Source organism: Drosophila ananassae, chromosome 3R (genome assembly GCF_017639315.1).
Source record: "Drosophila ananassae strain 14024-0371.13 chromosome 3R, ASM1763931v2, whole genome shotgun sequence".
NCBI classification, from domain to species: domain Eukaryota; kingdom Metazoa; phylum Arthropoda; class Insecta; order Diptera; family Drosophilidae; genus Drosophila; species Drosophila ananassae.
The window spans coordinates 11,232,573-11,257,641 of NC_057930.1; the positions used below are offsets into that span (position 1 = coordinate 11,232,573).

Genomic DNA, 25,069 nt, shown 5'->3' on the forward strand with positions numbered 1-25,069 from the left:
TTGACTCGGCAGTTGTCCATCTTTAAAAAGATTCTTGGAGACTCTTCGGGACGCTGCCAACATGGACAGTATTTGGTATAAAAGCAAACAAAGCAAAAAATTTGTAAGAGATGAATTAACTCTAAAACTCTTTTGTACATAAATTGTTTTCTATCTGAATTGTTCTCAATGTGTAGTTTAAACAATATCTTGACAAATATCCATATATTTATATTTGAATGTTATTTATGTGACACGAATAATCAGCAGTTAAACGGTAGACGATGTTATATCTACTTACCTACCCACATACAATAATTTATCCCTAAAACTGGAAAAGTATGTCCATATATTTGACTTTAAAAACCACTATGTGTATTTTTTAATTGAAACAGCGATCGTGTGTCGATTTTGAGATGTTATTTTTATTTAATTTATGCATATTTTGTAATACATAAATCCTGATTATAATACACACAGTACATGTACACACACACGCCGATAAAGTAGGAGGACGAGTAAATTTTATTCGATAATAAATTATATTAAATCAAACAAGAATAATTATATTATATAAAGATATATGTATGTTAAATCATTTTAGTGGATGTATAAAAATCAATGGAAACAAGATCAAATAAAATAAAAAATTACAAAAATATCTCAATGCTGTTAAAAACATTTCTTTTTTTAGGATACTTGGACTTGACGTGCTTTTCGATAATCGTTATAGTTTCCAATAAAGATAGGGTCTTGAGTATATTAATATTATACGGTAGAATACAAAGGATGCTCTTTAATTATAGTTTACAAAAAGCATTCCAAACACGAAAATCATGGCTAATATTGAAAGGGGAGTTCCTTTGCCAGACGCGTTGCATAGATCCGTGGTGCAGACCTTGCATCCCAGGAAATTCAGATAAGGCACTACGGGATCCGGAGTCTCATCGCAATTGAGTTCCAAGGGCGAGGAGTCGTCGTAGTAACAGGAACGTCGCATGAATAGCATTTCTCCGGGCACTGCGAGCAAAGGGCAATATATATTTTACGGTCGATGGATAAGGACGTCCGTGGGATATATACTCACTTCCGCCGTAATACTTGGTCAAACACGTGGGCTCCATTCCGGGCGCTCGCATGTCCGCCACCGCTTCGCAGTCCGACGTAGCTATGTCATCGCCCGCGAAATTCTCCCCACACCCTGGATTATTGACGGAATCGCATTCGTAGCAGGTAATGGCCCGAGCTGATGACGACATGCGTAGATATGTGTGTCAACGAGGGCACACGCAAAAAAAAAGCACACAGAAAATTACCATCAGTTTTTGTCTACGGACAGTCACTGTTTCTCATTAAGACAAAATAACACAAAAATATAGAGCTTTTATCTCTTGTTTATATTGTTTCTTCTTTAAAGCAAAAAAAAAACGAAAAGTTTGCTGGGTTATCAGTTTTTTTTTTTGGAGAAAAAATTCTTTTCACTGTTTATCTCGATGTTTATATTAATGTTTGTTTTCAGAACTAGTCACTGGAATTTATTGTTTATTTGTATTTGTAATTAAACTAAAATCTGGGCCTTTTTAAATGAGTAAATGGTATGTTTCCAAAACATTAAAAATTTTATTTTAAACGAATGATATTAACCGAACCCGACCATCATACGTGACGGTTTTTTCCGCAAAGATTAGCGATTCTTTTGTATGTTTTTTGTTGAATACATTATTTTGTCTGTTGTTTTTGAAGTTTAAAGATGCGAACGGGCGGGAATGGAAGTTCGGTCGGTATGGTGAGCTTACCTGTGCTGGCCAGCGTGACGAGCAGAAAGAGAAGGAGAAACGCACGCAACGCCATCGCCTCCATCGTACCGCCCCCGAAAACAGTTGATCCCACTGTCCGCTGTCGCGGTGATTCAATAGGTATAGCTGCTATATGGCGATACGACTACAGATGTTGTCTTCTCAGCTGCCGATCTGCTCCGATCACAATCACATGATAGACCCACTATATAGCCACTGAATAGCCAACCGAACCGCCACCGACTCGTAGCGTTGCACACACGAGACTAAACTGAACTGAATTGAAATGAACTGGGCGGGCGAGCGAACAATCGCATTTAGAGTGTGATTTCCATGGCAGATTTTCGTGGCAGACTTCTCCTTCGTTCGCATATATATTGTATGTGTTTCCTGCGGTGTTGACATTGCGGTTAGCGCGGAGGAGGCGGATACGATGGGTGGTGTCTTTCCAAAGATATAGCCAGGTTTCCAGAGTCAACCCTACCCTACCCACCCCCAAACACATCTATAGGATAAATAGCAGGAGCCATCATTTATTTCAACGACGGCATCAGACAAAAGTTCATTAGTGGCATTTTCGAACAAATAAACAATTTTGGCATTCTGTGTAAAATTAGTTTTTATTAGTTTTGTATTTGGATCGCTTGATATTTGTTTGCCAGCTTTTCGGCTTGTGTCTGCTAATGTTACTCATACGCCCTGTGTTCGCCATTAATTGGCCATTAACACAGTGGGGCATAATCCTAGCTAGCTTGTCTACTTGAGGTCTTCTACGTGAGGATTGTGAGGTGCTGCTTAAATTGAACTATGTTTACTAACGTTTCATGTCTGTTGTTTGTTTTTTCATTGTTTTTTTTTCCATAGATGCCTCATTTCGGCCAGTGTCTTCCGAAAACTGTTTCAGGGTACTTGCGCTGCCAAAAGAAACAAGACCAAACTCGAGAATAATTTCCATTTATCCAGTCCATCCCAGCCGATGACTGCCTTCGCTCCGTTGCAGAAATTTTCATCATCGCACACATGACAACTGACATTCTGCACTGCAGTCAGAGTGGGATCCATTTTGCATCCCACATCGGTGGCATTCACCTCGCCAAAGAAGCATCCTCGGACGATTTTCCGCACGCCATTTTCTAAGGAAATCAAATATTTTGTTAGTCTACTTTCGGGCACTCTCCAAATAAACACAAGATTTTTAGTAATTCAAGTTTTTATGTTTTTATATGTATTGTTTCTAAACCGAACTATTAAAAAGATATCAAAGACACTCGACAAGATTACCGGAAAGTCTATGACAATTTTAAAAATAAGGTCACGGCTGTTTTTATATGAAAAAATATATTTTTTTTTTTTCTGATAATTTGCGTCACAATTCTTGAGGGGGAATTCTATAATCCTTCATAATTATTTTGTATAATATTCGAAATTCTTCGAAAAATCATTAACTTGAGTATTTAAAAAAAGGCAGCTGTTTTCATTTTATTTCTTTTTTAAATTTCACTTCACGGGCAATAAAAAGAACATAAATCATTTAGCAATGTCTGCTAATCTCTTAAAATTTTACAAACAAACACTATGAGAAACAATAAATAATAGCTTAGCTTGGGTTTATGACGAGACATAAAAAAAACTTTTCTGTAAAAATAGTCTTTAAATATTTTTAAACAATTAACAAATAATAATATTTAAAACCCCTAAAATAAAAATAACATTTTGTCTAAGTCTTACCTTTGAAAACGCGTTTTAGGCAGGCCGTGGCATTTACGGTGAGAAGATCGCTCTCCAAGAACCGAGGCGGGGCAATAAAGGAGCAATCGTACTTGAAATGGTTCTCGACTTCAAAGTCCTCGCCACAACTCTCCTCGTAGACGGACTCGCAGGCATAGCATTTGATGGCGTAAGCTACATGGCATTGAAAAATACGCAAAAGATCAGAGATTGGTTTTATTTATGGCAAAAATAAGATCAGACAGAGGACAGCCTGTCTAATGGCATTATTCACCACTTGGCAAACACAAAATACAAAAATACAAAATACAAAAATCCAAAAACAAATTCAAAAAAATTCGAATGGAAATTCTAAAGCAAAACAGAGAAAATACAAACCTGAGGCCGAAAGTGAGATGAGAGCGCTAAACCAAAGTAAATATTGTTGCATTGTTGCAGAGAAGAAAATAGTGTTTTTCCACTTGCAGGTTTGTATTTTGTTGGAAGGTTTTATGAATAAATAATGCTTATATATAACTCTGCTCACTCGCCACTCAAATACCGCACTTGAAATGATCCATTCGCACAAATTTTATAAATACGAAATATTTCCTCTGACGTACACGAATTAAAATATATATTCTCAAACAAATGAAAAGAGTACTTATTACTGGGAAAATGATTTAAACTGATTTGGTTTGAATAGAAAACGAAAAGTAAACACTAGTCTATGATTCTTTTTTGAGTTTTTAGGATTCTAAAGATTTCAGTTTTCCCGGGTAATTTTTTTAGAATCCGCCAGTCTTTCGACGGCCGCCAACGAAATCGAACTAAAAGAATTTCCAAATTCAACTCCTTGCCACCATGCCTGGTCGCTCTTTTACGCTGGCTCTCTTTTATTTTTATTTTTTGTGAGTGTGTGGTGCGGGAAAAACTTTATGGCCATTTTGCCTGGCGTCATCGCTTCGCCTGTTTTAATTTGTCTAATTTTAATGAACATTTTGTGTTTCCCTTTTCTTTTAGATTTCCCACTTTTTTTCTGGGGGGCGTGCGCCGCTCACTTGAGCGAATTTATAGCACCCACGAGGGGCTTGGGATGGGTGGGAAATGTGTCAAAAGTGGGAGTGTAAATTGAGGAAAATCACAGAGAAAACTGTTCACATATTCGGACTATTCTGGTATCGTCTGGCAAGAGAAAATTCCAAAATAAATCTCAAAGAGTGAAGAAAGCCAAGAGAAAGATATTGTGCCTGTGGATATGATTTGAAGTGTGGCCAGGCACGCAAGTTTTCCGATTTATTCCTTATTCTATTACTTGAAAATCAATTAAATAGGGTGCGTCAAAAAGGCAGCGATTAATTACATTAATACTAGGAAATAGAAATTAATTGGGCAATCAAAAATAACATAGCCCTTGTATTTATTGCGATTATTAATACCCTTAGAGTCAAGTCCAAATTGTCTAACAAGAATTTATATAGTTTAAGCAACTCACTGTAAGTCGGTGCCCAATAGGTTTTTACAAAAAGGTTTAAATCTTAAATAATTAAATAATCTTTATTAAAGAAATATTTTTATTGGAAACAAATTTTATGGTTTTACGATACGATACTGTTAAACGATAAGATTTAAATATAAAATAAATATTGTTGCTTATAAAATGAAATAAAAATTTATTTTAGAATGAATCTTTATATTAGTCATTTAGCTTCCGTCAGAGAATAAAATTTGTCACATCCTTAAAAGATGATATCATTCTAAGCCAGGAATCGTGCAACTCCCAACATTAAAAGGATGCCACCGACCATAGGAAGAAGTGATGAAGAGCTGTTGCATCCATCCGTAAAGCAGACTGTGCAATTGCTTGCATATGGAGACTTATTACATTCAGCCGTTGCATTCCGTCTATTTCCGTAGAAACACTCTCTGGTCACAGTTGCTAGTATATAAAAAATTAAATATAAAAAGTAATTATAATAGTTTAAATAGCTTCCATTTGTGTACTAACTAGAATTCATATATTTTGAGCATCCCACTGCGGGTCGATTCCCATTCGCATTTGGGCAGTTATAAAGTGAATTATTGGCCTTAAGGAAGTGAATTCCACAAGAATTATTATACACGGCGGAACTGCAGTAGTAGCATTTGATAGAATATCCTAAAAAAAAGGAATTTTATATTCATAATAAATCGAGGGATATGTAACCCAGATGGCTTACCAGAACAGACAAAAGTGGCCAAAATGGCGACAGTCAGAATTATTTTAACACTTGGAAACATTTTAAACTTAGGTTTTGTATTTTTTTTCAAAAAGGACTATTAATTTAAGAAGATCTTTATAGCTTGGACGCTGAACTTTAACTGCGATCATTTCAATTATTTTCAACAAATGTAATTTCACAAACCACAAGACTCTGAATAATGAGAGATATCTCCGAATGAATAATTTTGGGATTATTTTTTTTTTTGCATTTTGTTATTTGATATGAAGTTCAAACATAAGTCATCATTTGGGTGATGGAAAAAACATAAATTCGCATTTTTATTGCTCAAGCGAAAGGTGTACAACAATTAACAGAGATTCAAAAAAGTGACTTAAGCGTATCCTTGAGGGGATTTTAATCGTAGCATGCTCACAACATCTAAGATATGGATGGGGCAGATGGGTTATTCGTCCACAATTCGTCCTTTAGGCCAGGATTCGGGCCACACCAAAGAAGAGCAGGATGGCAGCGGCAATAGGGGCCATGGCTGCGGATCCATTGCACTCGTCCTTGGGGCAGGCTTCACAGCTGAGCTGCTTGGCGAATGGAAGGGAAGGATCTGCCTGGCAGCCAACCTGTGTGTTGCTGATGTCTCCAAAGTAGCAGCTCCTCACAACCTGGTTCTTGCCGATTCCTATTGGAGATAGATAAAAATTTGAAATTTTAAATCTTAAAAGTATAAAAGGAATTTTAAAATATAATTTCATTACATTTTTAGTCCAATCCGTAAAATAGTTTTAATCTATATTACTTTTCTTGACTTTGTACGTGCTTTTATTGAAATTTATTCCTCTAAATTCCGGATACTCATTTTATATTTTGCTTGAACTTTTCCCTTCAATAGTCTAAAATTTTCTTGATCGTTTTGTTGTACATCATTACTTAGCAAGCAATTAAAATTTTGTAATCAGATGTTTTATTCATTTATGCTAAAGATTCCTTTAAAAAATTGTGAGAATGGCAGAAAGCTAAAAATGGACCAATAGCGGTAAGCCACTTAATGATTTGTAGAAACATTTTCATAAATCATTTTTGTTTTTTTCTATCGGGCCCTATAGCTTGTATAAAGCGTATAATCCTTTATTGATTAACAATACTATTCCCTATGAAAAGGCAAAATAGTTGCTGAACAAGAAATAACTATGAAGTAGTTTTAATTTATCCCAACCCACGCTATTAAAACAATAATTCTACCCACCAATAAAAGAAACGCTTGTATTCCTCACTTAAGTGATTAAGATCTAGAACAGTCCTATGAATAGCTGTGACTAATTAATTGATGTTTTTTTGCCTGTCAGTTAATTGAAGCTGTCACTCCCTTATCCCGCCTTCAAATGATTTTGCAATGAGAACTGAGGCGTGCCTTGAATGTTAATGCAATTAACAAATAATGGTGGAAGGTGATGTTGCGGTCACTGAGCATAAATACTCCGCGGATCCCCAAGAGAAATCAATGGAAAATACTTGAAAAAAACAACGCCCGCATTAATTATTCAGACAATAATCGAGAACTACGGAGCGAAAGACTCTAGGGAATATTTATGCATGGCAATTACTGGGCAATCAAATAAATTGCCTGAAAGTATCAAGCAAATAACTCAAATACTATTGATATTAATATTCCAAGCTGGCGATGCATTTATAATCGACCCTTTATATGTATACTGTGGGATAGGTTTTAATCTTCTCTGGGTTCGGTACTTATCGTTAGCCCTTCATTGAAAACGAAATGAGTAATTCCAACTTGGGAAACTTTGATAATAAGAAAAGGGAAAGCATAAATGGTAAAAAAAATATATTTCCACTATCGGTTTACTTTCCATTCATATATGTACTTCTTCTCTGCATTGTGAGGCTTTATAATCTATAGAGAAATGCCGCATATCAAACTGGAAAGCGTCCAATAAAGACTTAAATATTTTGAAAATTTCTAAATATAAACTCTAGTCTCTAACAAGATCGCTGCATTAGCTTTTCTGCTGTTCGATTTTTTTTTGGTTCATTCATAATACGTCATACATTTTTAAATGAAAATAGGAGAATTGTTTATAGATTCTATGGTCTTTGGGTTTATATTTTAGTAAAAAAAAAAATGGTTCAGCCCATTGTAGTAGCATCTACTAATTTAATCAATAATTTTCTTTCTTATCAAAAACCAATGTTAGATCATTTAAGTTTAAAACTGATTAAAGTATAGTGCTTAATAAATTCCTGGTATTTCTAAATATTAAACAGTTTTCATATTAAGGCCAAAGGTCAAAGACATTTGAACAGTGATTAAAGTTAATCAAGTCAATTGACTATGTGCTGCCTTAATGGCGGGGGCGATCAATACGATGAGATCACAATTGTCATTTTGATCGGAATACTCACCAGTTTCGATGACCTTCCTCATGCAACCCGTGGCATTGCGGACGGGGAAGAAGCTCTGGAGGAACCGCGGCGGGGCAATCCTGGAGCAATCGAATAGCAATTTTTCATCAGCCTCGAACTTCTCGCCGCATGCGGGAGTTGTAATGGAATCACACTGATAGCACTTGATGGCATAGCCTGTGAAAGCAAAGATCTGCAGATGAATGCGGCGGGAGAACTGCGGAAGTTGGCATACCCGTGCAGGCCAGAGTGGCCAGAATGGTAAGACCCAAGAAAAGTTTTACACTTGACACCATTTTTCCAGATTCGAAAGAAACTCTTTGGGTTTCGAAAAGTCTTGTGTGTGGGAAATATTACAAAAAACAGACCTTGACGGAACGACGGCTGGCGAGCGTTTGTTGGCCACTACTTGGCGTCGAGAAGCGTCCGGTCCCCCATCAATTTTTTCACTCACAAAGTCACTCAAGCAGCTGCCCCTCACTCAGTGGCGTTGAGTGAGAATATTACGTATACGTTGCGTGTTGGAATAGTGTTTTTAAAATTCTTTAGAAGCTGGCACAATGTTTTTTTCTGTTCTGTCCCACCATTTGACATACAAATTGTATATACAGACATATACGCATGAATATATCATACATTTTTTTTGCCAACTTGTTTGGGTGATGTCAGCCGTTTTGTGTTTTTTTTTGTTTATTTTTATTTTGTTTAGAAGACGCTCAAAAATGCCGCAAAACTCTTTGAGTTATATTCTATATTTTCGGCGTATTGTGTAAGCCTTATAATTATTATTGAATGGACTCCTTATGAGTCCATTGGAATTCCAGAGGGGTCTCTCCAATTTCGTTGGACTTCATCGCTGACTTATATTTTTTTGCGAAACCGGTTGCCATTTTTGACTTTTTCATTCAAATGCGCAGTTTTGCACAAAAAAAAACAGAAAAACGGAAAAATACTCGAATATTTCACTCAGTTAAAAGTTCAAATTCTCATTATTGTGCAAATCACAGCAATTAACAAGGCTTGGATATTGTCATTTGTTAACGAAAGCTGTTTTATAGTATATACTATATAGTATACGCAGTTCACACCCAAAGCCCTTTTTGTTTTAAAACTATTTGAAAATATAATATTATATTATAATAATATCTAGTCCAAAAATTCAAATAATAATATATCCTCTCATGTTTTTTTTTTAGCTTAAGTTAATTAAAAACACTGTTTAATTGAATATGGATATTTAATTGATTCCAAATATAGGATGCACTCGGTTTTCAACCCTCATAACGTATTACTTTTCTTAAATTGGCTTTGTTTTTGTTCAGTACAAGTATTCTGTTTCCTAATTTGGAACTTGAACACTCACTCATTTAAGTGGCTTGCCCACAAATTTCTATTTTCTTCAATTAAGTAATTTTTCAAATTATGCTAAATGAGTTTGGGTTAATTGGGCAGGCGGGGGTGGAGTCTGCAGCCAAGAAATTATACATGCTGCATCTGGGGAAGTTCTTTCCGATCTACGATCTTTTCTCAGGTTCTTGAACTTTTGCTGAACTGCAGTTAACACTTTGTAAAGTCGTTTTGGAAGGGTAGAGCGGCATTACTGGAACTCATGATGCAAATGAAATTGAACCCAATTAAAAGAGATTAAAGTGGCAGACAAACATAAACCCCACTTCCCGCATGCCGGCCTTTTGTCTGAACTGACAAATTTTCGGCTGCGATGTGGGTGCACATACTAATTGGATCCCAGGTGTTTCATTCAAAAATATTTAAATGTAATGTATAATGATTCTGGAGTTGGAGTTCTGAGTCATTAGGCCGCAGCCTTTGGAAAAGTTTTTGCTATATGTGATGACTCTTTATGAGAAATGAGTTCTCCGTAGAAATTGCGATTCGGTGAGGTCTACTAATGATCGACTTATTTTTCTACCTGAAACCTTACTCACGTACGAAAGTGAGATAATTTTTAAGGGATTGGCCATAGTTACAAATAGTTTAAATATTCAAAAAATATATTTTTTTTAAAACTATGAATGCGAGGGAAAAAAACTTACTCATTGAGTTGAGACTTACACTGTTCTGTGAAAAACAATTATAGTTTCAAGAACAGCTGTATGTTATCACAGTTTTTATAGCCCCAAAGACCAAAATAAATGAAAATTCATATTAGTTTGGCATATTGCTAGGATTTGGTTCTATCCTTCTTTTATTAATACATAAATTTTATGAATTTACAAAAAAACAAGATCTTTCCATTAAGGCTGGGTTTTAAAATTACTGAGGGAAATACAAATTAAGAGCTAGGTCTTAGGATCTATGCCAGGAGACGGGCCACGCCGAAGAAGAGCAGGATGGCGCCGGCAACAGGGGCCAGGGATGCGGATCCGTTGCACTCGTCCTTGGAGCAGACATTGCAGTCCAGTTGCTTGACGAAGGGCAGGGAAGGATCCTGCTGGCAGCCAACCTGGATGTTGTTGATGTCACCGAAGTAGCAGGACCTTATGATCTGCGGGTGTCCGGCCACTGAAATGATATGAAAGTCGGGTTAATATTTCGGGTGAAAAACTTTCACAATTTAAACGTAAAATGAAGCGATTGTTCTCTGGCACAATAGTAACTTGTTAATTGTTTGTTTTCACGTCGGATGTTTGCTTTTTAATGAATCAACAGCACCTAATTGTGGCAAAACATGTAAAACACAATTCGCTGAACCCCTTTTTGCTTTTCTGATCTCATCGTTGAGAAATAAAAAAGTAAAATATGCTCAATTGAAGTGCTGCAATAAATTAAAAAGCTCAGATCTGGGATGCAAATAAATTCGGAAATGCAAATGAGAGTAAGAAATTGATGGGGCTTCAAACCGCAGCAAACGTCACAGCTCTATTGCCATAATACATTTTTAAAAGACTCCGGATTAGGATTCATGGTTGATGTAATTACACATAAAAAATTCATAAACAAGCTCAAAAGAAACGTGAGGAGAAATCATGACAGAAAATTCACGCATGACATCAGAGTCTGATTATCTAAACAAATTTCCTACGATGATCTCAGGGGTACGACCTAACCTTTCGGGTTTAGGTAGGTTGGGTCTTGAATTGTGGTACTGCGGTAGAGAGAATTAATCATTTTATTAAAACTTACCACTCTCGAGGGTCTTCTTCATGCAGCCAGTGGCGTTGCGCACGGGGAAGAAGGTCTGCAGATATCGGGGCGGTCCAATCCGGGAGCAATCGAGCAAAAGGTTGTCATCTCCCTCGAATTTCAGACCGCATTTTGGTGTTGTCAACGATTCACATTGGTAGCACTTGATGGCATAAGCTATAAGGAAAAAAATACGGAAAAAATCATTATATTCATTCTTTTGAAATACTGTATTATATATAAGTAAAAAGTTTAAAAATATAATCAAGTTTTTACTGTTTCCATTTAATCATCTGCTTTGAATAATGCTTAGAAAATTATTAAGAAATGCATAGAAATTTTATGACCTTTGTTCAAAAAATAATCAATATTGAAAGATTAAAAGATTGCTTGAGAGACAAAAACAAATGAGAGACATAAATCACACATCGATTTCACAATTCAATGAATTTAATTTCCTAATACTTTAATAATTTCTAAAATACGTATGCTGTATTCGTATAATGAAATCCCAAGGATCTTTAAGGAGTAACTTTTTCCTTAAAGTATCCTTGAAATTCAAAGAACGAAAACCGGGTCTCCACGCCCAAAACAAATCACTTTCAAATGCAACGCACCCGAACAGGCCAAACTGATCATAACGGCCACGGCCAAACTGCATTTCAGAGCGGACACCATTATAGAAACACTTGGGATATTTGGTTATAAGTATTTTTTTTTAACAATTTCAACCGTGTTCCAACCGCCTCAAACGAAGATTGCTGAACGTCTGTTTCTTCTGACAGAAATCGAAACTGAAACGTTCGGCAAATGCGACTCGAAGTGAGTTGTAATGAGCTCCCCACTCCGCAAAAGTTGCTCAATAAATGGGGGGAAATGCGCCGTATTGTTTTGAGTCGAAAGCTAATTTTTTTGTGTTGTGGAAAACCGGTTCTAATGTTGTTCAAGCGTTGTTTATATAAACAACCAAGTGTTTGATTCAATAGGGCTATTTTTAAGTTGCAACTTAAAATTTTGAGACAAAACAAAAAACTCAAACCGGAAAAATAGGGAAGATCACTTGGGAGCAAATAGGATGATTCAGGAGCAGGTTAGCATTTGGTCGCTAAATTGTTGTTTACACTAGTCTCAGAACAGTGACAGTTCTAAGTTTATGACTTAAAGTGTTAATTAAAAGCTTAAATGTGCAACGGATGTTGAATTTCGCTCCCACAGATTGAGTGAGTGCCTTTTGAGATATGTCGCTCACGTCCTCCTAAAAGTATGCCACAGAAATGTGCAACGAAGGAAACTAAAAACAAGAAAGGAAAGCTAACTTCGGGCGGAGCCGAAGTTGATATACCCTTGCAGTTCAGTCGCAGTCCGCTAGGTGGCGCCACCCATCTTATTTTATTAGATATATAGCGGATCGTTTATAGTCGGCCGATCCTTATGAAAATTGGCAGATCAGATTGTTTTCCCCAAAATAGAATCTGTACCAAATCCCATCTTTCTAACTTAAAAAACACCAAAGTTATGCCAATTTCGATCGTTCTATGACAGCTATAGGATATAGTCGGCCGATCCTTACGAAATTTTGTACATAAGATATTTTGGTCAAATATAACATGTGTAGAAACTCCCAACCCTCTAACTTAAAAAACACCAAAGTTATGGCATTTCCGATCAATCAGTTATATGGCAGCTATAGGATATAGTCGACCGATCCCGGCCGTTCCGACTTATATACTGCCTGCAAAGGAAAGAAGGGTGTGTGCAAAGTTTCAACTCGATAGCTTTAAAACTGAGAGACTAGTTTGCGTAGAAACAGACAGACGGACAGACGGACAGACGGACAGACGGACCGACGGACAGACGGACAGACGGACAGACGGACAGACGGACATGCTCATATCGACTCAGGAGGTGATCCTGATCAAGAATATATATACTTTATAGGGTCGGAGATGTCTCCTTCACTGCGTTGCACACTTTTGACCAAAATTATAATACCCTCTGCAAGGGTATAATAAGTAATTTTTTTTATCTCATTGAGCACGATCGTATCTTGATGATATGACACTATTTTGCATAAATTTAATTAGAAATGACCAGCTGGGCCAGATTCATGAATGGAAGGCTGCCAAGTAAACAAGGACAATGGCAGGATATCCGTGAGGGTTGCATTGCCTCGTATCTAGGTCGACTAATTGGATTCCACTTCTATGGCTATCCGAGTGTCACTACGGATTAGTGAGAAAAGATACACAGAAGCAATAACAACAGGGGGCTGGAGTCTATAAAAGTGTCACACTATATTTTGTACTTTCTTTTTAAATAGACTTAAAGCGAGATTAAAGTCGAAAAAGAATAATTTATTCATATTTCACTGCCATTATAACAAAGTTTGAGAATCAGGGACTTTAATGCTAAAATGTCGGACAAAAGCTAACTTCGAGTAGAGCCAAGACTCTTTAAGCAAGTTAAGAGTATGGAAAAGCCAAAAATTGAAAATTGGGGTCGATTTTGGCCAAAATCATGATATTACCCCTTTGAATATTTTCGAAAATCGGTTCAGATTTTAGTTGGCCAGGTTTTAATGTAGAATTGTGGTACTCGGTTCTGCGAGCTTTGAAAGATCGCAATGCGAGCTAAAATCTGGGAGGCAATTTTTTTTTTACATTTTCTTCAAAATTTTCTGATGGACCCTCTTGGAAAATGGGGTCAGCCAAAAAAACCCACAAATGCTCCCTTGCGAGGGATGTATCTTGGAAAATATCCATCTGATCCTTAAAAGGGATACCGTTTTGGAATTGTGGATTAATTCTCTTTTAAACTGCATTAAAATCTGGGAGCTCATTTTTTTTTACATTTTCTTCAAAATTTTCTGATGGACCCCCTTGGAAATTGGGGTCAGCCACAACAACCCACAAATGCTCCCTTGCGAGGGCTGTATCTCGGAAAATATCCATCTGATCGTGAGAAGGGATACCGTTTTGGAATCGTGAATAAATAAATTCTCTTTTAAACTGCATTAAAATCTGGGAGGCAATTTTTTTTTACATTTTCTGATGGACCCCTTGGAAAATGGGGCCAGCCACAAAAACACACAAATGCTCCCTTGCGAGGGCTGTATCTTGAAAAATATCAGTCTGATCCTTAAAAAGGATACCGTTTTGGAATCGTGGATTAATTCTCTTTTAAACTGCATTAAAATCTGGGAGGCAATTTTTTTTTACATTTTCTTCAAAATTTTCTGATGGACCCCCTTGGAAAATGGGGTCAGCCACAAAAACTCACAAATGCTCCCTTGCGAGGGCTGTATCTTCAAAAATATCCACCTGATCCTAAAAAGAGATACCGTTTTGGAATCGTGGATTAATTCTCTTTTAAACTGCATTAAAATCTGGGAGGCAATTTTTTTTTACATTTTCTTCAAAATTTTCTGATGGACCCCCTTGGAAAATGGGGTCAGCCACAAAAACCCACAAATGCTCCCTTGCGAGGGCTGTATCTTCAAAAATATCCACCTGATCCTAAAAAGAGATACCGTTTTGGAATCGTGGTTAAATTCTCTTTTAAACTGCATTAAAATCTGGGAGGCAATTTTTTTTTACATTTTCTGATGGACCCCTTGGAAAATGGGGTCAGCCACAAAAACCCACAAATGCTCCCTTGCGAGGTCTGTATCTTGAAAAATATCAGTCTGATCCTTAAAAAGGATACCGTTTTGGAATCGTGGATTAATTCTCTTTTAAACTGCATTAAAATCTGGGAGGCAATTTTTTTTTACATTTTCTTCAAAATTTTCTGATGGACCCCCTTGGAAAATGGGGTCAGCCACAAAAACCCACAAATGCTCCCTTGCGAGGGCTGTATCTTCAAAAATATCCACCTGATCCTAAAAAGAGATACCGTTTTGGAATCGTGGTTAAATTCTCTTTTAAACTGCATTAAAATCTGGGAGGCAATTTTTTTTTACATTTTCTTCAAAATTTTCTGATGGACCCCCTTGGAAAATGGGGTCAGCCACAAAAACCCACAAATGCTCCCTTGCGAGGTCTGTATCTTGAAAAATATCAATCTGATCCTTAAAAGGGATACTGTTTTGGAATTGTGGATTAATTCTCTTTTAAACTGCATTAAAATCTAGGAGGCAATTTTTTTTTACATTTTCTTCAAAATTTTCTGATGGACCCCCTTGGAAATTGGGGTCAGCCACAAAAACCGACATATGCTTCCTTGCGAGGGCTGTATCTTGGAAAATATCCACCTTATCCTTAAAAGAGATACCGTTTTGGAATCGTGGATAAATTCTCTTTTAAACTGCATTAAAATAGTACTCGATAGTACTCGAAGCTTCAAGATTGGGAAGGTATAACAACTGATGGGAATATGGCGATTTTCCCGAAATAAATGGATGGCGAGGACCTTCTGGACAAGTTAAAATAGGGTTCAAAAATGGCAACTTTTTTAACACTTTTTAGCCAATATTAATCCATTTCGTATCGCATTTAAGAATCAAATACCATTCATTTATCAGGGTTTTAATTGCCGCCAATCTATATTCAAATTTCATGAAAATCGAGAAGAACTTTTTTTGGTTTATTTTTTGGCAAAATCATGAAATATTCAACCCTTTCAAAATATTAGAAAATCATGTCAAATTTTTGTTGGCCAGGTTTTGAACTATAGAAGTAAAACATCGGGAGGTAAAAATCGTTCCCAAGAACGGGAAGGAATAACATTCACGGATCGGCCCACAATAAACTGAGTTATGGCCTTTGGAAATGTCTGTTATGCCAAAATGAAAGAATTCAATAGTTTTAACTAATAATTTCTTATCTCTTTTAATTCTGATTCAAAATAAAAATTTAATTGTTTTATTCAAAGTTAAGATTCATAAGTTTTGAATGCATAAGCTTTTAAGTATACCTACAGTGGATTTTCTGTTACAAAATAAATATAAGTAACAATAAATAAAAGATTGTGAATGAGATTGCTTGAATTATCAAGAGCGCACTTCTCGCAAAAGCTCTGATAAGCCACGAATAGATGATAATCCAATTCAATCCATAGTTTAGTAGCATTTTAGTCGTCAAAATGAACACAAAATTATTATTTTTCATCTCGATGCTGTGTGTGCTGGAAGCTGTTGATGCTCTGGGTACTCAAGTGCCGAGCTACGACTACAATAAGATGCTGGAGCTGATCGAAAATCGAAAGGGACCCGTTGACGAGCAGCTTTCGTTGGCGGCCATCACTTGGGGCAAGTTGAAAGCTGATTATCCGAAGGATGTGTCCAAAATGGAAGACCTGGATGGGACGCTGATCCGGGTTCTGTGTCGTGCCGAGAGTAATACCACCCTACGCCAGCATTTGAAAGGATATCTCATACGAGAAAGCATCCGTGAGCATCTAGCGGTCCAGAATACAACAGAAATTTTCCAAGAGGCTCTTGAGGCTGAGGAGCATGAGGTGGGCAAATGGCAACTGGCCATTGGCAGGCACTCCCAAAGACTTCACTACCTCTTCAAGCCGGAGAAACTGAAACAAATCATGGAGATAGTGATCCGTAAACTGTATAAGCTGCAATCTTCCGGTCAACTGGCTTCGTTTTTGTATCAGCTCTATATAGCCGGTAATCGGGACTCGTACAAGTTAATGGTCCAAACCGAGCTAATGCTCTATAATCGGTACAAAAGTTTCGGAAAACCCAGCCCCAACTTCAGCAGTTATATGGCCAAGCTCTGGCAGAGTCTTCAAATGGAGGATTTCTACGCAGGACTGGATCCACTCACAAAACAAGAACTCATAGACGCCATTATCGATTTGTTGGGATATCTTTAAAAGTCAAATTTGTAGTGTATACTTTATTCGGTGTGTTTCTTTTTTTAAAGTGCTATATAGTTATTTGATTTGAGTTGTTTTTGTTTGTCTAGCAACTGTGATAATTACATATGCGAGTGTTCTTTACATTCTGTTAGGCTATTTAGTGAGCGTTTACTGTGCTTTGGACTTCTAAACTCTATTACTTTAGTTTTGTTTAGTTTGAGTTGATAGTGTTTATTGTTTTTAAATTTCTGGGCTTTGAGCTTGGCAAACATTGACAAAATAACTTATAACGAAACCTTAAATATCATCCGGAATTTAGGCTAAATGAGTGCGGAGAACTAGAGTCCCGAAACTAAACTAATTTAAATCGATTTAAACTTAAGTCATTAATCAGCAACAGCTGGGCACTTGTGGCCAGGCAAAATATCACGTTCCAACTTAAATAGAATGCAGAGAGGTGTGTGTTCTTGGCCCAAGGTAGTTCCTTTAATTAGCCAACTGTAAGATTAGGGCCAGAACTGGTAAAAGGAGTATGAACTCCATGAAGGACACTCCCGGATAGGCGCCATTGCAGCGATCGGTTAGACAGTCCTGGCAGAAAATCCGACGCACATTTTTGTCCGGAGTGGTAATATTGCAAAGATCCACGGCATCGGACTTGTTGGTGTAATAGCAGAAGCGTTTGGTTATTATTTTTCCATTATCTGAAAGATAGATTAGTTATTTATAAGGTGTAAATAATAAAGATATTTTTAATGCTCTTTTCTCAAATAATTTTTATTCAATAAAGTAAAGACTTTACTTACTCTCCTCTACAGTTTTTCGGCACACAGGTCTCTCGTGATCCGAATTAATAGTGCTATTACAGGTTCTGAGCAAATTGATGTTCCTTTCTCGGATCAAATCATTGGGTATATTGTCCTCCTGGAAGGTCACATCGCAGAAGTCCTCGGCCCCATAAGTGTCAGAGCTGCAGTGCCAACATTGCAAATGATGGCGATTATTTTGCTCATTTCCAGATGCTAAAATAGAATTGAAAACACTCCATTAGTTTTGAGAAGAAAAAAGATTTAAATGACCTTTGACGGGGTCACCCAGAGCAGACAATGAAACTTTTTGCTCGCAAAGTAAAAATAACATCAGTGACATAGTTTTCTTTTTGGGAAGTTTTCTTTACCAAGGATTGTTCAGGGGTTGACATCATCGTCATCTGTGAACTTCATGTGCCGCCCCCTTTTTTTGGGGGGGTGGGAGCTCGTGGCCAGTCAGGGTGGCGCCACAAACAAATTTTATTACGTATACGCAGCCATGAAGAAGACGCTATTAAAATGGTAAGTAATTTGTGCGTCCATTAGCAAAGAAATTCGGGAATAATAGAGCTACACAATATATTCACTTTAAGTTTCATATCCCCTCTTAATAAAGAAAGAAATATATATATTCTTTTAATTTAAAAGATTTTTTTGTAGCCAATTTTGTTTAGGACTATTGTACTTCCTTCCTCAACAATTTTAGGCGGAAAAAACAAAGTGCTTTTCTGAAAATGTTGCTCTATTTATTCTCACCTGATAAAATCAGAGAGTTTAATCATTTGATTGATCTTTCTTTCATTTTCTATTTAAAGATCTCAACGTTCTATAAATTTCTTTTAAAAGTTAAAAAATGATTCACTTTATAAAAGACTATGACCTCTTCTTCTGTATTTTTTTCCAGCTTTTTTTGATTTGATTATATTGACTTATTTGTTTATTTGCCTTTTCATTATAATTTGTTTTTCTTGGTTTGCTTCGCCACACACCCATTTTATTTTCACATTTCACACCTCCATAATTAAATTTCTTGTATCAAACTGATTGCCAACTATTTATAGAACTGTAATTAGTGAATGGATTAATTAAAGAGGTAATTTATTTAGTCGGCCCGCAAACTGGCCTAATTGGGTTGATAAGTTGGCGTGATTTGCCGTGACAGTAAATCAAGATCGTGTTGTGTCCTTGGAACATTTTTGCATGTCCTGGCAGGCGAGAGTGCTGGGACTCGCCTTGTTTGCTTTCCACCAAAAAGGGGAAAACGCCAACATGCCAAGGGACCAAGGAACCAAAGGGTCACTTCGGCACCTTGAAGACAAACAGTCCTAGAGGTAAGGGCACTAGGAGTGCTGGCCTGTCAAATATTGACTGTAAAACATTTATATTTTACTTTTCCCAGCTCCTCTCTGGCAAATTACATTATAACATCGGAGTTGGAGACCCGGGAATATTACGTCTACGTGTTCTAAGGCTTTCAATTGGCGCGGCCTTGGCGTGTCAGTGGTTTTAGTGGCTGGTGGTTGGGTGGTTTGGTGGCTCTAACCCTTTTTAAACTGGACATATGCATAAACAAGCTAAGACTATTTCTTAGCATTCTTCTAAGCCGCTTTCTTAAGTTTTCTTTAAGTATTTTTAGAACAGTTTCTTGTAATTGGCGAATACCTATTCTTGATTTTGTTTGTAATTGGTTTCTTTTTGGCAATTGAACACTTGAAATAATTGTTTAAATAACATAAATGTTTCTTAAGCAAATTAATATTAAACAAGTTTCAAGGCTGCAGCCAAAAATCGAGTCTTTAAAATAGGTTTCGAAGGTCCTTTTTAGTATTTTCTTCCTATCTCAAATATGGCTTAATCTCAGCCCTTGTTCATGGACTCTTTTTAATGATTTGAATGTACTTTTCAGTGTAGTTTATAGCCACATCAAGGTCGTCTGTCATGGGTCGCCCCCGCTTGCCATTCTGGAAGTATTCGCTGAGGTCACGCATATGCCTCGGCCTGGTTTGGCTTCTTTTCTGTTGTTTCTTTTTTTTTAGCTGGTAATTGAAAGCTGAGACTTGTCTGAAGGAAGTTGCACTCCACACCCCTGAACCTGACTTTTGTTTGGAACTTTGAAACAACCCCGAAGACACAGAAATTCAAAACAGTAGAAGCAAATTAAACATCCCCCGAACCATAACAAAATATGACACGATACGGATCGGATGTGTGTCAGGACAATCTCCGCTTCCGGAATAGAAGCTCTCATTATCAGTTTCAGAAAATTACGCAATTCATGGTATTGACCAGGGGTTAGAGCCCTGAAGAACTAACCCCCAAAGAAGAGGACCACGGCCAGACTCTGACATAGTTTTCAGAAGCTGACGCAGATGGGGGGCGGAGGCTGTCAAATGGCAAAGACAGCGGGAAACTGGAGCAGACGACATCCTGGCGCCACTTGGACATGCGCAGTCTCCACTACTCGTAAATCCAGATTTACAAACAACATAAAGGCAACAAAAAATTAAAGCAATTAGATAATTACAGGACATATAGCCAAGTTAATTGAGAGCAACAGGGTAGCCCCTAACGACCCAATCACAATCATCAATGGCTCTTGTCTTCGGAAGACGATTTGAAAACGCTAATCGGGGCATAAAAATGTGCAAACTGCATTCAAAATTGTACATTCTGTTTGGGAAATCGAGTGAGAAACACAGAAATGTCTGGGAAAATAAATAATGGAATGTCTGGCAGATGGATAGGAATATTTGTATTTGTAAGGCGTACAGGTTGCCAATCACTAGAAAGCGTGAAAATCAACAAAATTGTAGAAAAGCAATGACCCCAAGAGCATAAGAAGAAAGTGTTCTCAAGAGAGCTTCGATAAATGGAATTTTTCTTAATTTTTTCCACGTTAATTAAATTACTTTAAAACGCATAAATCTTTTTGAGAAATGTTTGCCTTCATATGGTAGAATAAATCATTTCAAGGAATTTGCTTGTTTTTATTCCTTTCACGCGTGTTGGCCATCCAAAACAAACACCTTCCTCTATTTCTGAGCCACATCACCCCTATTAATATTTCATTATAGCCTCCATTCGATATTAATTTGTTTATGACAGATAAAAACAGCGAGAACCTCCATCATTCTGAGTGCTAAGCAAAGTGTCGCACATAAATCTTAAATCAAATCGCGAAAAGCCCACAGAATGTGTTAAGTAAATCTAATGGATATTACCTGAAAACACTTTTTTTTTATTTTCAATTTTTGTAAGCCATTTCGTTATGGGCCAAGAAAACTATTTGAAAGAATTTTAATAAACACCGCAAGGGAAAATCGTAAAATCACGAGCTAAATCTACATAAACAAAAATGTGCGGAATATTGGAAACAAAAATTTCATTCATGGGCTTTGTGCTTAAAAACCATAAGTTTGAAAAACTTTATGCGCATCTGTGACCTTGGAGGGCAGATGGAATTACAGGTGCACTGAGTACAAATTTTAAATATAATTATTAAGAAAAATCAAGTATAATTTTCTCAGTTTATTCAAACAATTATGAAAACTGTTTACAAGAAAATTAAAGAGTGTGTTTTCATTAACTGATCGACACTTGAGGTGAAAAAACAGAAACATTTCTCACCTGTGATGGACCAGGCATTGGCCAGCAAGAAAGTGGTGGCCAAAAGGGCTTTCATGGACATGGCGGACATGGCTTCCTTTTCTGGAATGTATATCAAAATCCTTTTCGGGATGCGGAATGCGACTAGCTGGCGCCTTTGAAAAGTTATCTATGCTGTTGTATATCCTTCGAGGGGAGTGCGAATTATGGCAAAAAATCGAAAGCTTCGAGAGCTGCGCGCGATGCAGACGGTTGCTCGGCCAAATAACGACTGAGGATTTTGCCGAAGCCCAAGAGCCAATGTTCTGAAAGCCATAAATGCCTCGGTCGCAGCGCTGCTGATGCTGCTGCCCCTGAAGGCAGCGCAGTTGTTGACGTCGCTCCTGGGGAATCCCCCAAACCCTTCATTTATGGTCCTTTTTTTCTTGCCTCTGCGACAGACAGTTGGCCAGACAGTGACTTTTGTTTTTACTCGGAGTTTTGGCGTTTCTTGTAATTTCTTTGAGGAAATTAAATGCAATTTGATTGATAAAGTTTTTACTATTTATCTTAATTTATGAATGAGATTGTAGTGTTTATGAAATGGAATCGAATAAAAATGCAGAAAATAATGTTTGACTATATAAAAATGAACATACATTTTAATATATTTTTCCTCTTACCTTATAATTTCTCTTAAAGCATTGAAATGCTTATTTTTGTAAGCAGCAAATAGTATAGGCTTCAAAGGCTTATTACGTAAAATATTTTAATATCTCTTATAACCAATACTTAAAATAAATACTATAATGCATTTAAATAAAATCCAATAAATTTATACTTTAGGCTTCAATCTTTTAGCTTTTAGGCTAAAAAATCTGGGTAAATTGAAAAACTTATAACTACTTAAAATAATTCAAATAAACAGCGGTTACATTTCTTTAGAAGCTCTTAGCTTTTCAATCTGGTCACACCAAAGCAAAATGGTGGTGAACTCAGCTAAAAGCTTCATAAGTTTTCACTTTCCAACGCATCTTGAAAAGTTTATAAAAGGGCTGTAAAAATACGAATAATAAATATTATAAACTGTTTATTAAAATATAATACTTTATTTATCTATTTAATTCAATTATATTCAAATTATCTTAACCACTTCCACCCCATTTGGCACTGACATATCTGGATCTGGATCTAACGAAGCGTAAGTGATTCATATCAGCACCATTTGGTGGCAAATGATTCATGAGCTCTGGACGCAAAGTGCAGTGACATTTGGCAATTGCAACTTTGCAACTCAACGGAATTAGCCAAATTTGGCAACACTCTTACCAAATTGGCAACTCACGCACCTGACAGATATATGCGTCTATCCATATAGTATATATGATTTCGTATGCAAATCTTGACACTAATCTGCGGCGTTACTCTTGCTCCTCCCCGGCCACAAAAAAAAAACCAAACTATAAGAACCAAAGAGTTGACAAAAACTGTATGAAAAATGGCAAATCGAGGGTTAAAGCCTGTGCAGTGAAAAATTAAATTCGAAATTCGAATCGGTGACTGCGCATGAGCAGCTTGAACAGCCAACAGCTGCCCTCCGGGGCGTATGCGTAACATTCGATTCGATTGTCGATTCTCAATATTTTCCAGGCCCCACCAGCCCCATGATAAATGGCCAGTTTTATTGGAAACTCTGTACGACATTTTCGCCTAGCCAGTAAGCCAGCTAGATAGATGAATAGAAAAAAAAAAAACTAACAAAATAAGATGAAAAACGAAACTAAATCCAAAACAAATAAAAGCCGTGCGACAAGTTTAAATGGCCAAAACGTTTTATTCGTGGCTTAGACCTAGTGGCCACCCATTTTTATAGTTTATTACATTTTTATTTATTTTGTAGGTGTTTTTTCTACACATTTTTTATTTCTTATTTTTTTTCGTATGACAGCCTTCGCTTTTTCGCCATGCCATGTGACAAAATTTATTTATATTCACCGCTGGTTTTATGCGATTTTAATTAAAGCATAATGGAATTATCACGCTGCCAGCCTACCAGCCTTCCAGCTAACTTCAACAGCTATTTGTCTTTTTTTTTTAAGTTTTGATCGGGAATCCCTTGGAAGTCCTACGTTTAATTGAAAGAGTTCAAAAGTCACCCAGGCCCGAAGACCACAGAGGGATTCAGAAAATTGCGTGGTTGCCAATTAAGAAATCTCACAAATTGAATGTCGGTCTGAACTCATTTCCGCTTTGTGTGGCGGTGACTGAACCGATTTATAAGAATGTACATATATAGTACATTATAATACGTTGTATAATAGAAGGCTGAGCCAAAGAAACAGCAGTTTGTTCCTCAAATCAAATGCATCGCAGTCAACGGCAATGTCAAGCGCACTGATGTGAGACAATTACTTTTGATTTGTCTGACAAAATGTGTTTTTAATGTGAGTTACATTGGGGGCAGGGACTATAAAGCCAGTGACTATATACCTAACTATAGAATTACAAAAATTTACATTAAAATGGGGATTCTCCGGGTGAATATTGAAATATTAGTATTAGAGCATATGACTTGTATTTTAAAAACAGAAGTATCCTGAATTAAATATTACGTATAGAAATGCGGGAGGTTTTTTCTTTTTTTTTTAGAATTCTTCCATAGTAGTTGAACAGACCGAAAACTATTTGGAAAATTTTGTGATCCCCCATTAAGAATCGAGAACTAGGTCTTGGGTACACAGGCGACCTTATAGATCCGGAAGGGCACGTTGTGCTGGCGCTCGTCCAGTGTTATAAGGATGCAGTACAGAAGCTGCTGCATCTGTCGCATCCGCAGGACATACGGAGCCCTCTCGGAGTCCTTGAAGAGCGGTTTGCCACTGGCCTGGCAGTGGAACATGAAGAACGCCCCGCCCGCAGAGTATTCCGGTATAAAGCCGAAGGCCAGGGCCTGGTCTTTCACCTGCAGAATACCCGTCTGGAACTGCTGGCCAAAGAATAAACTTAGTGCCCCGCCGAGGCTCTTGCTCCTGCTGTACAGCTTGCCGCAGACCAGTTTCTCAGTGTCCACCCAAAATTGCTGGCTCTGCAGGGAGCAGGACGTGTGCAGATTTTCCAGCGCCACATCGCCGTTTGGGTCCCTGCGCTGGCGGAGCCCAAGGCTGGCATCGTAGTACTCCTGCCCGCATTCCATGATGCTGTCCAACAGCTTCGCGTCCCAGGAGTCCAGATCCAAAAAGCTGCCGGCACAACAGGCTACCACGCAGCAGGCCAACATGGGGCCCGGCACCGTGGCTGACCCGGCACTCAGTTGGGAGCTCCGTGGCTCCCTGGGCTCCACCGCTCGGGGTGTGCCCCACAGCGACCACAGTCGGTTGGCGATCTCCACCTCATAATGATCCGACTGGCCACTGCCTTTCTTGCGGTGCCGCCCATCAGCATTGTGGTCCAGTAGGCGACTCCACAAGGGCAGCGGCTCCTCCCGGTTACCTCTGGAGGTGGACATGGCCTTTGCAGCACTGGAGTGGGGTTTTCAGTATATGGGGGAACGACAACAGTAAACGACAGACTAAATGGCAGGAACATCAAAGCCATCGAG

General features: G+C 37.6%; 8 protein-coding genes across 8 annotated transcripts; 1 reads left to right on the forward strand and 7 right to left on the reverse strand.

The window, feature by feature from the left end:
- Positions 1-384: 384 nt before the first annotated feature.
- On the reverse strand, positions 385-2,052 carry LOC6503697. The gene is made up of 3 exons (XM_001965234.4): positions 1,776-2,052; positions 1,067-1,225; positions 385-999 (listed from the first exon to the last, which is right to left on the reverse strand). The coding sequence occupies exons 1-3, from the start codon at positions 1,837-1,839 to the stop codon at positions 776-778; spliced, it is 447 nt and encodes a 148-aa protein (XP_001965270.2). The 5' UTR covers positions 1,840-2,052; the 3' UTR covers positions 385-775.
- Positions 2,053-2,376: 324 nt separating this feature from the next.
- LOC6503686 lies at positions 2,377-4,333 on the reverse strand. Its single transcript, XM_001965235.4, has 3 exons — positions 3,882-4,333; positions 3,504-3,677; positions 2,377-2,908 (listed from the first exon to the last, which is right to left on the reverse strand). Exons 1-3 carry the CDS (start codon positions 3,931-3,933, stop codon positions 2,676-2,678), a joined length of 459 nt encoding a protein of 152 aa, XP_001965271.1. The 5' UTR covers positions 3,934-4,333; the 3' UTR covers positions 2,377-2,675.
- A 478-nt stretch (positions 4,334-4,811) lies between these two features.
- Positions 4,812-5,899, reverse strand: LOC116656076. Its single transcript, XM_032455476.2, has 3 exons — positions 5,702-5,899; positions 5,491-5,640; positions 4,812-5,421 (listed from the first exon to the last, which is right to left on the reverse strand). The coding sequence occupies exons 1-3, from the start codon at positions 5,760-5,762 to the stop codon at positions 5,240-5,242; spliced, it is 393 nt and encodes a 130-aa protein (XP_032311367.1). The 5' UTR covers positions 5,763-5,899; the 3' UTR covers positions 4,812-5,239.
- A 92-nt stretch (positions 5,900-5,991) lies between these two features.
- On the reverse strand, positions 5,992-8,527 carry LOC6503675. Its single transcript, XM_001965236.4, has 3 exons — positions 8,355-8,527; positions 8,120-8,296; positions 5,992-6,380 (listed from the first exon to the last, which is right to left on the reverse strand). The coding sequence occupies exons 1-3, from the start codon at positions 8,413-8,415 to the stop codon at positions 6,172-6,174; spliced, it is 447 nt and encodes a 148-aa protein (XP_001965272.1). The 5' UTR covers positions 8,416-8,527; the 3' UTR covers positions 5,992-6,171.
- Positions 8,528-10,285: 1,758 nt separating this feature from the next.
- Positions 10,286-12,118, reverse strand: LOC6503664. The gene is made up of 3 exons (XM_001965237.4): positions 11,881-12,118; positions 11,264-11,440; positions 10,286-10,642 (listed from the first exon to the last, which is right to left on the reverse strand). Exons 1-3 carry the CDS (start codon positions 11,939-11,941, stop codon positions 10,434-10,436), a joined length of 447 nt encoding a protein of 148 aa, XP_001965273.1. The 5' UTR covers positions 11,942-12,118; the 3' UTR covers positions 10,286-10,433.
- Positions 12,119-16,304: 4,186 nt separating this feature from the next.
- Positions 16,305-17,092, forward strand: LOC6506918. The gene has a single exon (XM_001965238.4). It carries the CDS (start codon positions 16,346-16,348, stop codon positions 17,090-17,092), a length of 747 nt encoding a protein of 248 aa, XP_001965274.3. The 5' UTR covers positions 16,305-16,345.
- A 3-nt stretch (positions 17,093-17,095) lies between these two features.
- Positions 17,096-21,771, reverse strand: LOC6503654. The gene is made up of 3 exons (XM_001965239.3): positions 21,514-21,771; positions 17,884-18,099; positions 17,096-17,781 (listed from the first exon to the last, which is right to left on the reverse strand). The coding sequence occupies exons 1-3, from the start codon at positions 21,581-21,583 to the stop codon at positions 17,564-17,566; spliced, it is 504 nt and encodes a 167-aa protein (XP_001965275.1). The 5' UTR covers positions 21,584-21,771; the 3' UTR covers positions 17,096-17,563.
- A 2,258-nt stretch (positions 21,772-24,029) lies between these two features.
- Positions 24,030-25,055, reverse strand: LOC6503643. Its single transcript, XM_001965240.4, has one exon. The coding sequence runs from the start codon at positions 24,974-24,976 to the stop codon at positions 24,194-24,196; it is 783 nt and encodes a 260-aa protein (XP_001965276.1). The 5' UTR covers positions 24,977-25,055; the 3' UTR covers positions 24,030-24,193.
- Between the last annotated feature and the right edge of the window lie 14 nt (positions 25,056-25,069).

Coding starts and splice junctions, on each gene's coding strand:
- LOC6503686 (XM_001965235.4), bottom strand. CDS start 3,933: ATGCAACAATATTTACTTTGGTTTAGCGCTCTCATCTCACTTTCGGCC. Junction 3,678..3,881: donor CATCTCACTTTCGGCCTCAG/GTTTGTATTTTC, acceptor AATGCCATGTAG/CTTACGCCATCAAATGCTAT. Junction 2,909..3,503: donor CCTAAAACGCGTTTTCAAAG/GTAAGACTTAGA, acceptor TGATTTCCTTAG/AAAATGGCGTGCGGAAAATC.
- LOC116656076 (XM_032455476.2), bottom strand. CDS start 5,762: ATGTTTCCAAGTGTTAAAATAATTCTGACTGTCGCCATTTTGGCCACT. Junction 5,641..5,701: donor GGCCACTTTTGTCTGTTCTG/GTAAGCCATCTG, acceptor CCTTTTTTTTAG/GATATTCTATCAAATGCTAC. Junction 5,422..5,490: donor CTCAAAATATATGAATTCTA/GTTAGTACACAA, acceptor TTTATATACTAG/CAACTGTGACCAGAGAGTGT.
- LOC6506918 (XM_001965238.4), top strand. CDS start 16,346: ATGAACACAAAATTATTATTTTTCATCTCGATGCTGTGTGTGCTGGAA.
- LOC6503643 (XM_001965240.4), bottom strand. CDS start 24,976: ATGTCCACCTCCAGAGGTAACCGGGAGGAGCCGCTGCCCTTGTGGAGT.
- LOC6503697 (XM_001965234.4), bottom strand. CDS start 1,839: ATGGAGGCGATGGCGTTGCGTGCGTTTCTCCTTCTCTTTCTGCTCGTC. Junction 1,226..1,775: donor CGTCACGCTGGCCAGCACAG/GTAAGCTCACCA, acceptor TGTCGTCATCAG/CTCGGGCCATTACCTGCTAC. Junction 1,000..1,066: donor GACCAAGTATTACGGCGGAA/GTGAGTATATAT, acceptor CTTTGCTCGCAG/TGCCCGGAGAAATGCTATTC.
- LOC6503664 (XM_001965237.4), bottom strand. CDS start 11,941: ATGGTGTCCGCTCTGAAATGCAGTTTGGCCGTGGCCGTTATGATCAGT. Junction 11,441..11,880: donor GATCAGTTTGGCCTGTTCGG/GTGCGTTGCATT, acceptor TTTTCCTTATAG/CTTATGCCATCAAGTGCTAC. Junction 10,643..11,263: donor GAAGAAGACCCTCGAGAGTG/GTAAGTTTTAAT, acceptor ATATCATTTCAG/TGGCCGGACACCCGCAGATC.
- LOC6503675 (XM_001965236.4), bottom strand. CDS start 8,415: ATGGTGTCAAGTGTAAAACTTTTCTTGGGTCTTACCATTCTGGCCACT. Junction 8,297..8,354: donor GGCCACTCTGGCCTGCACGG/GTATGCCAACTT, acceptor TTGCTTTCACAG/GCTATGCCATCAAGTGCTAT. Junction 6,381..8,119: donor GAGGAAGGTCATCGAAACTG/GTGAGTATTCCG, acceptor TATCTCCAATAG/GAATCGGCAAGAACCAGGTT.
- LOC6503654 (XM_001965239.3), bottom strand. CDS start 21,583: ATGTCCGCCATGTCCATGAAAGCCCTTTTGGCCACCACTTTCTTGCTG. Junction 18,100..21,513: donor CAATGCCTGGTCCATCACAG/GTGAGAAATGTT, acceptor ATTCTATTTTAG/CATCTGGAAATGAGCAAAAT. Junction 17,782..17,883: donor CCGAAAAACTGTAGAGGAGA/GTAAGTAAAGTC, acceptor TCTATCTTTCAG/ATAATGGAAAAATAATAACC.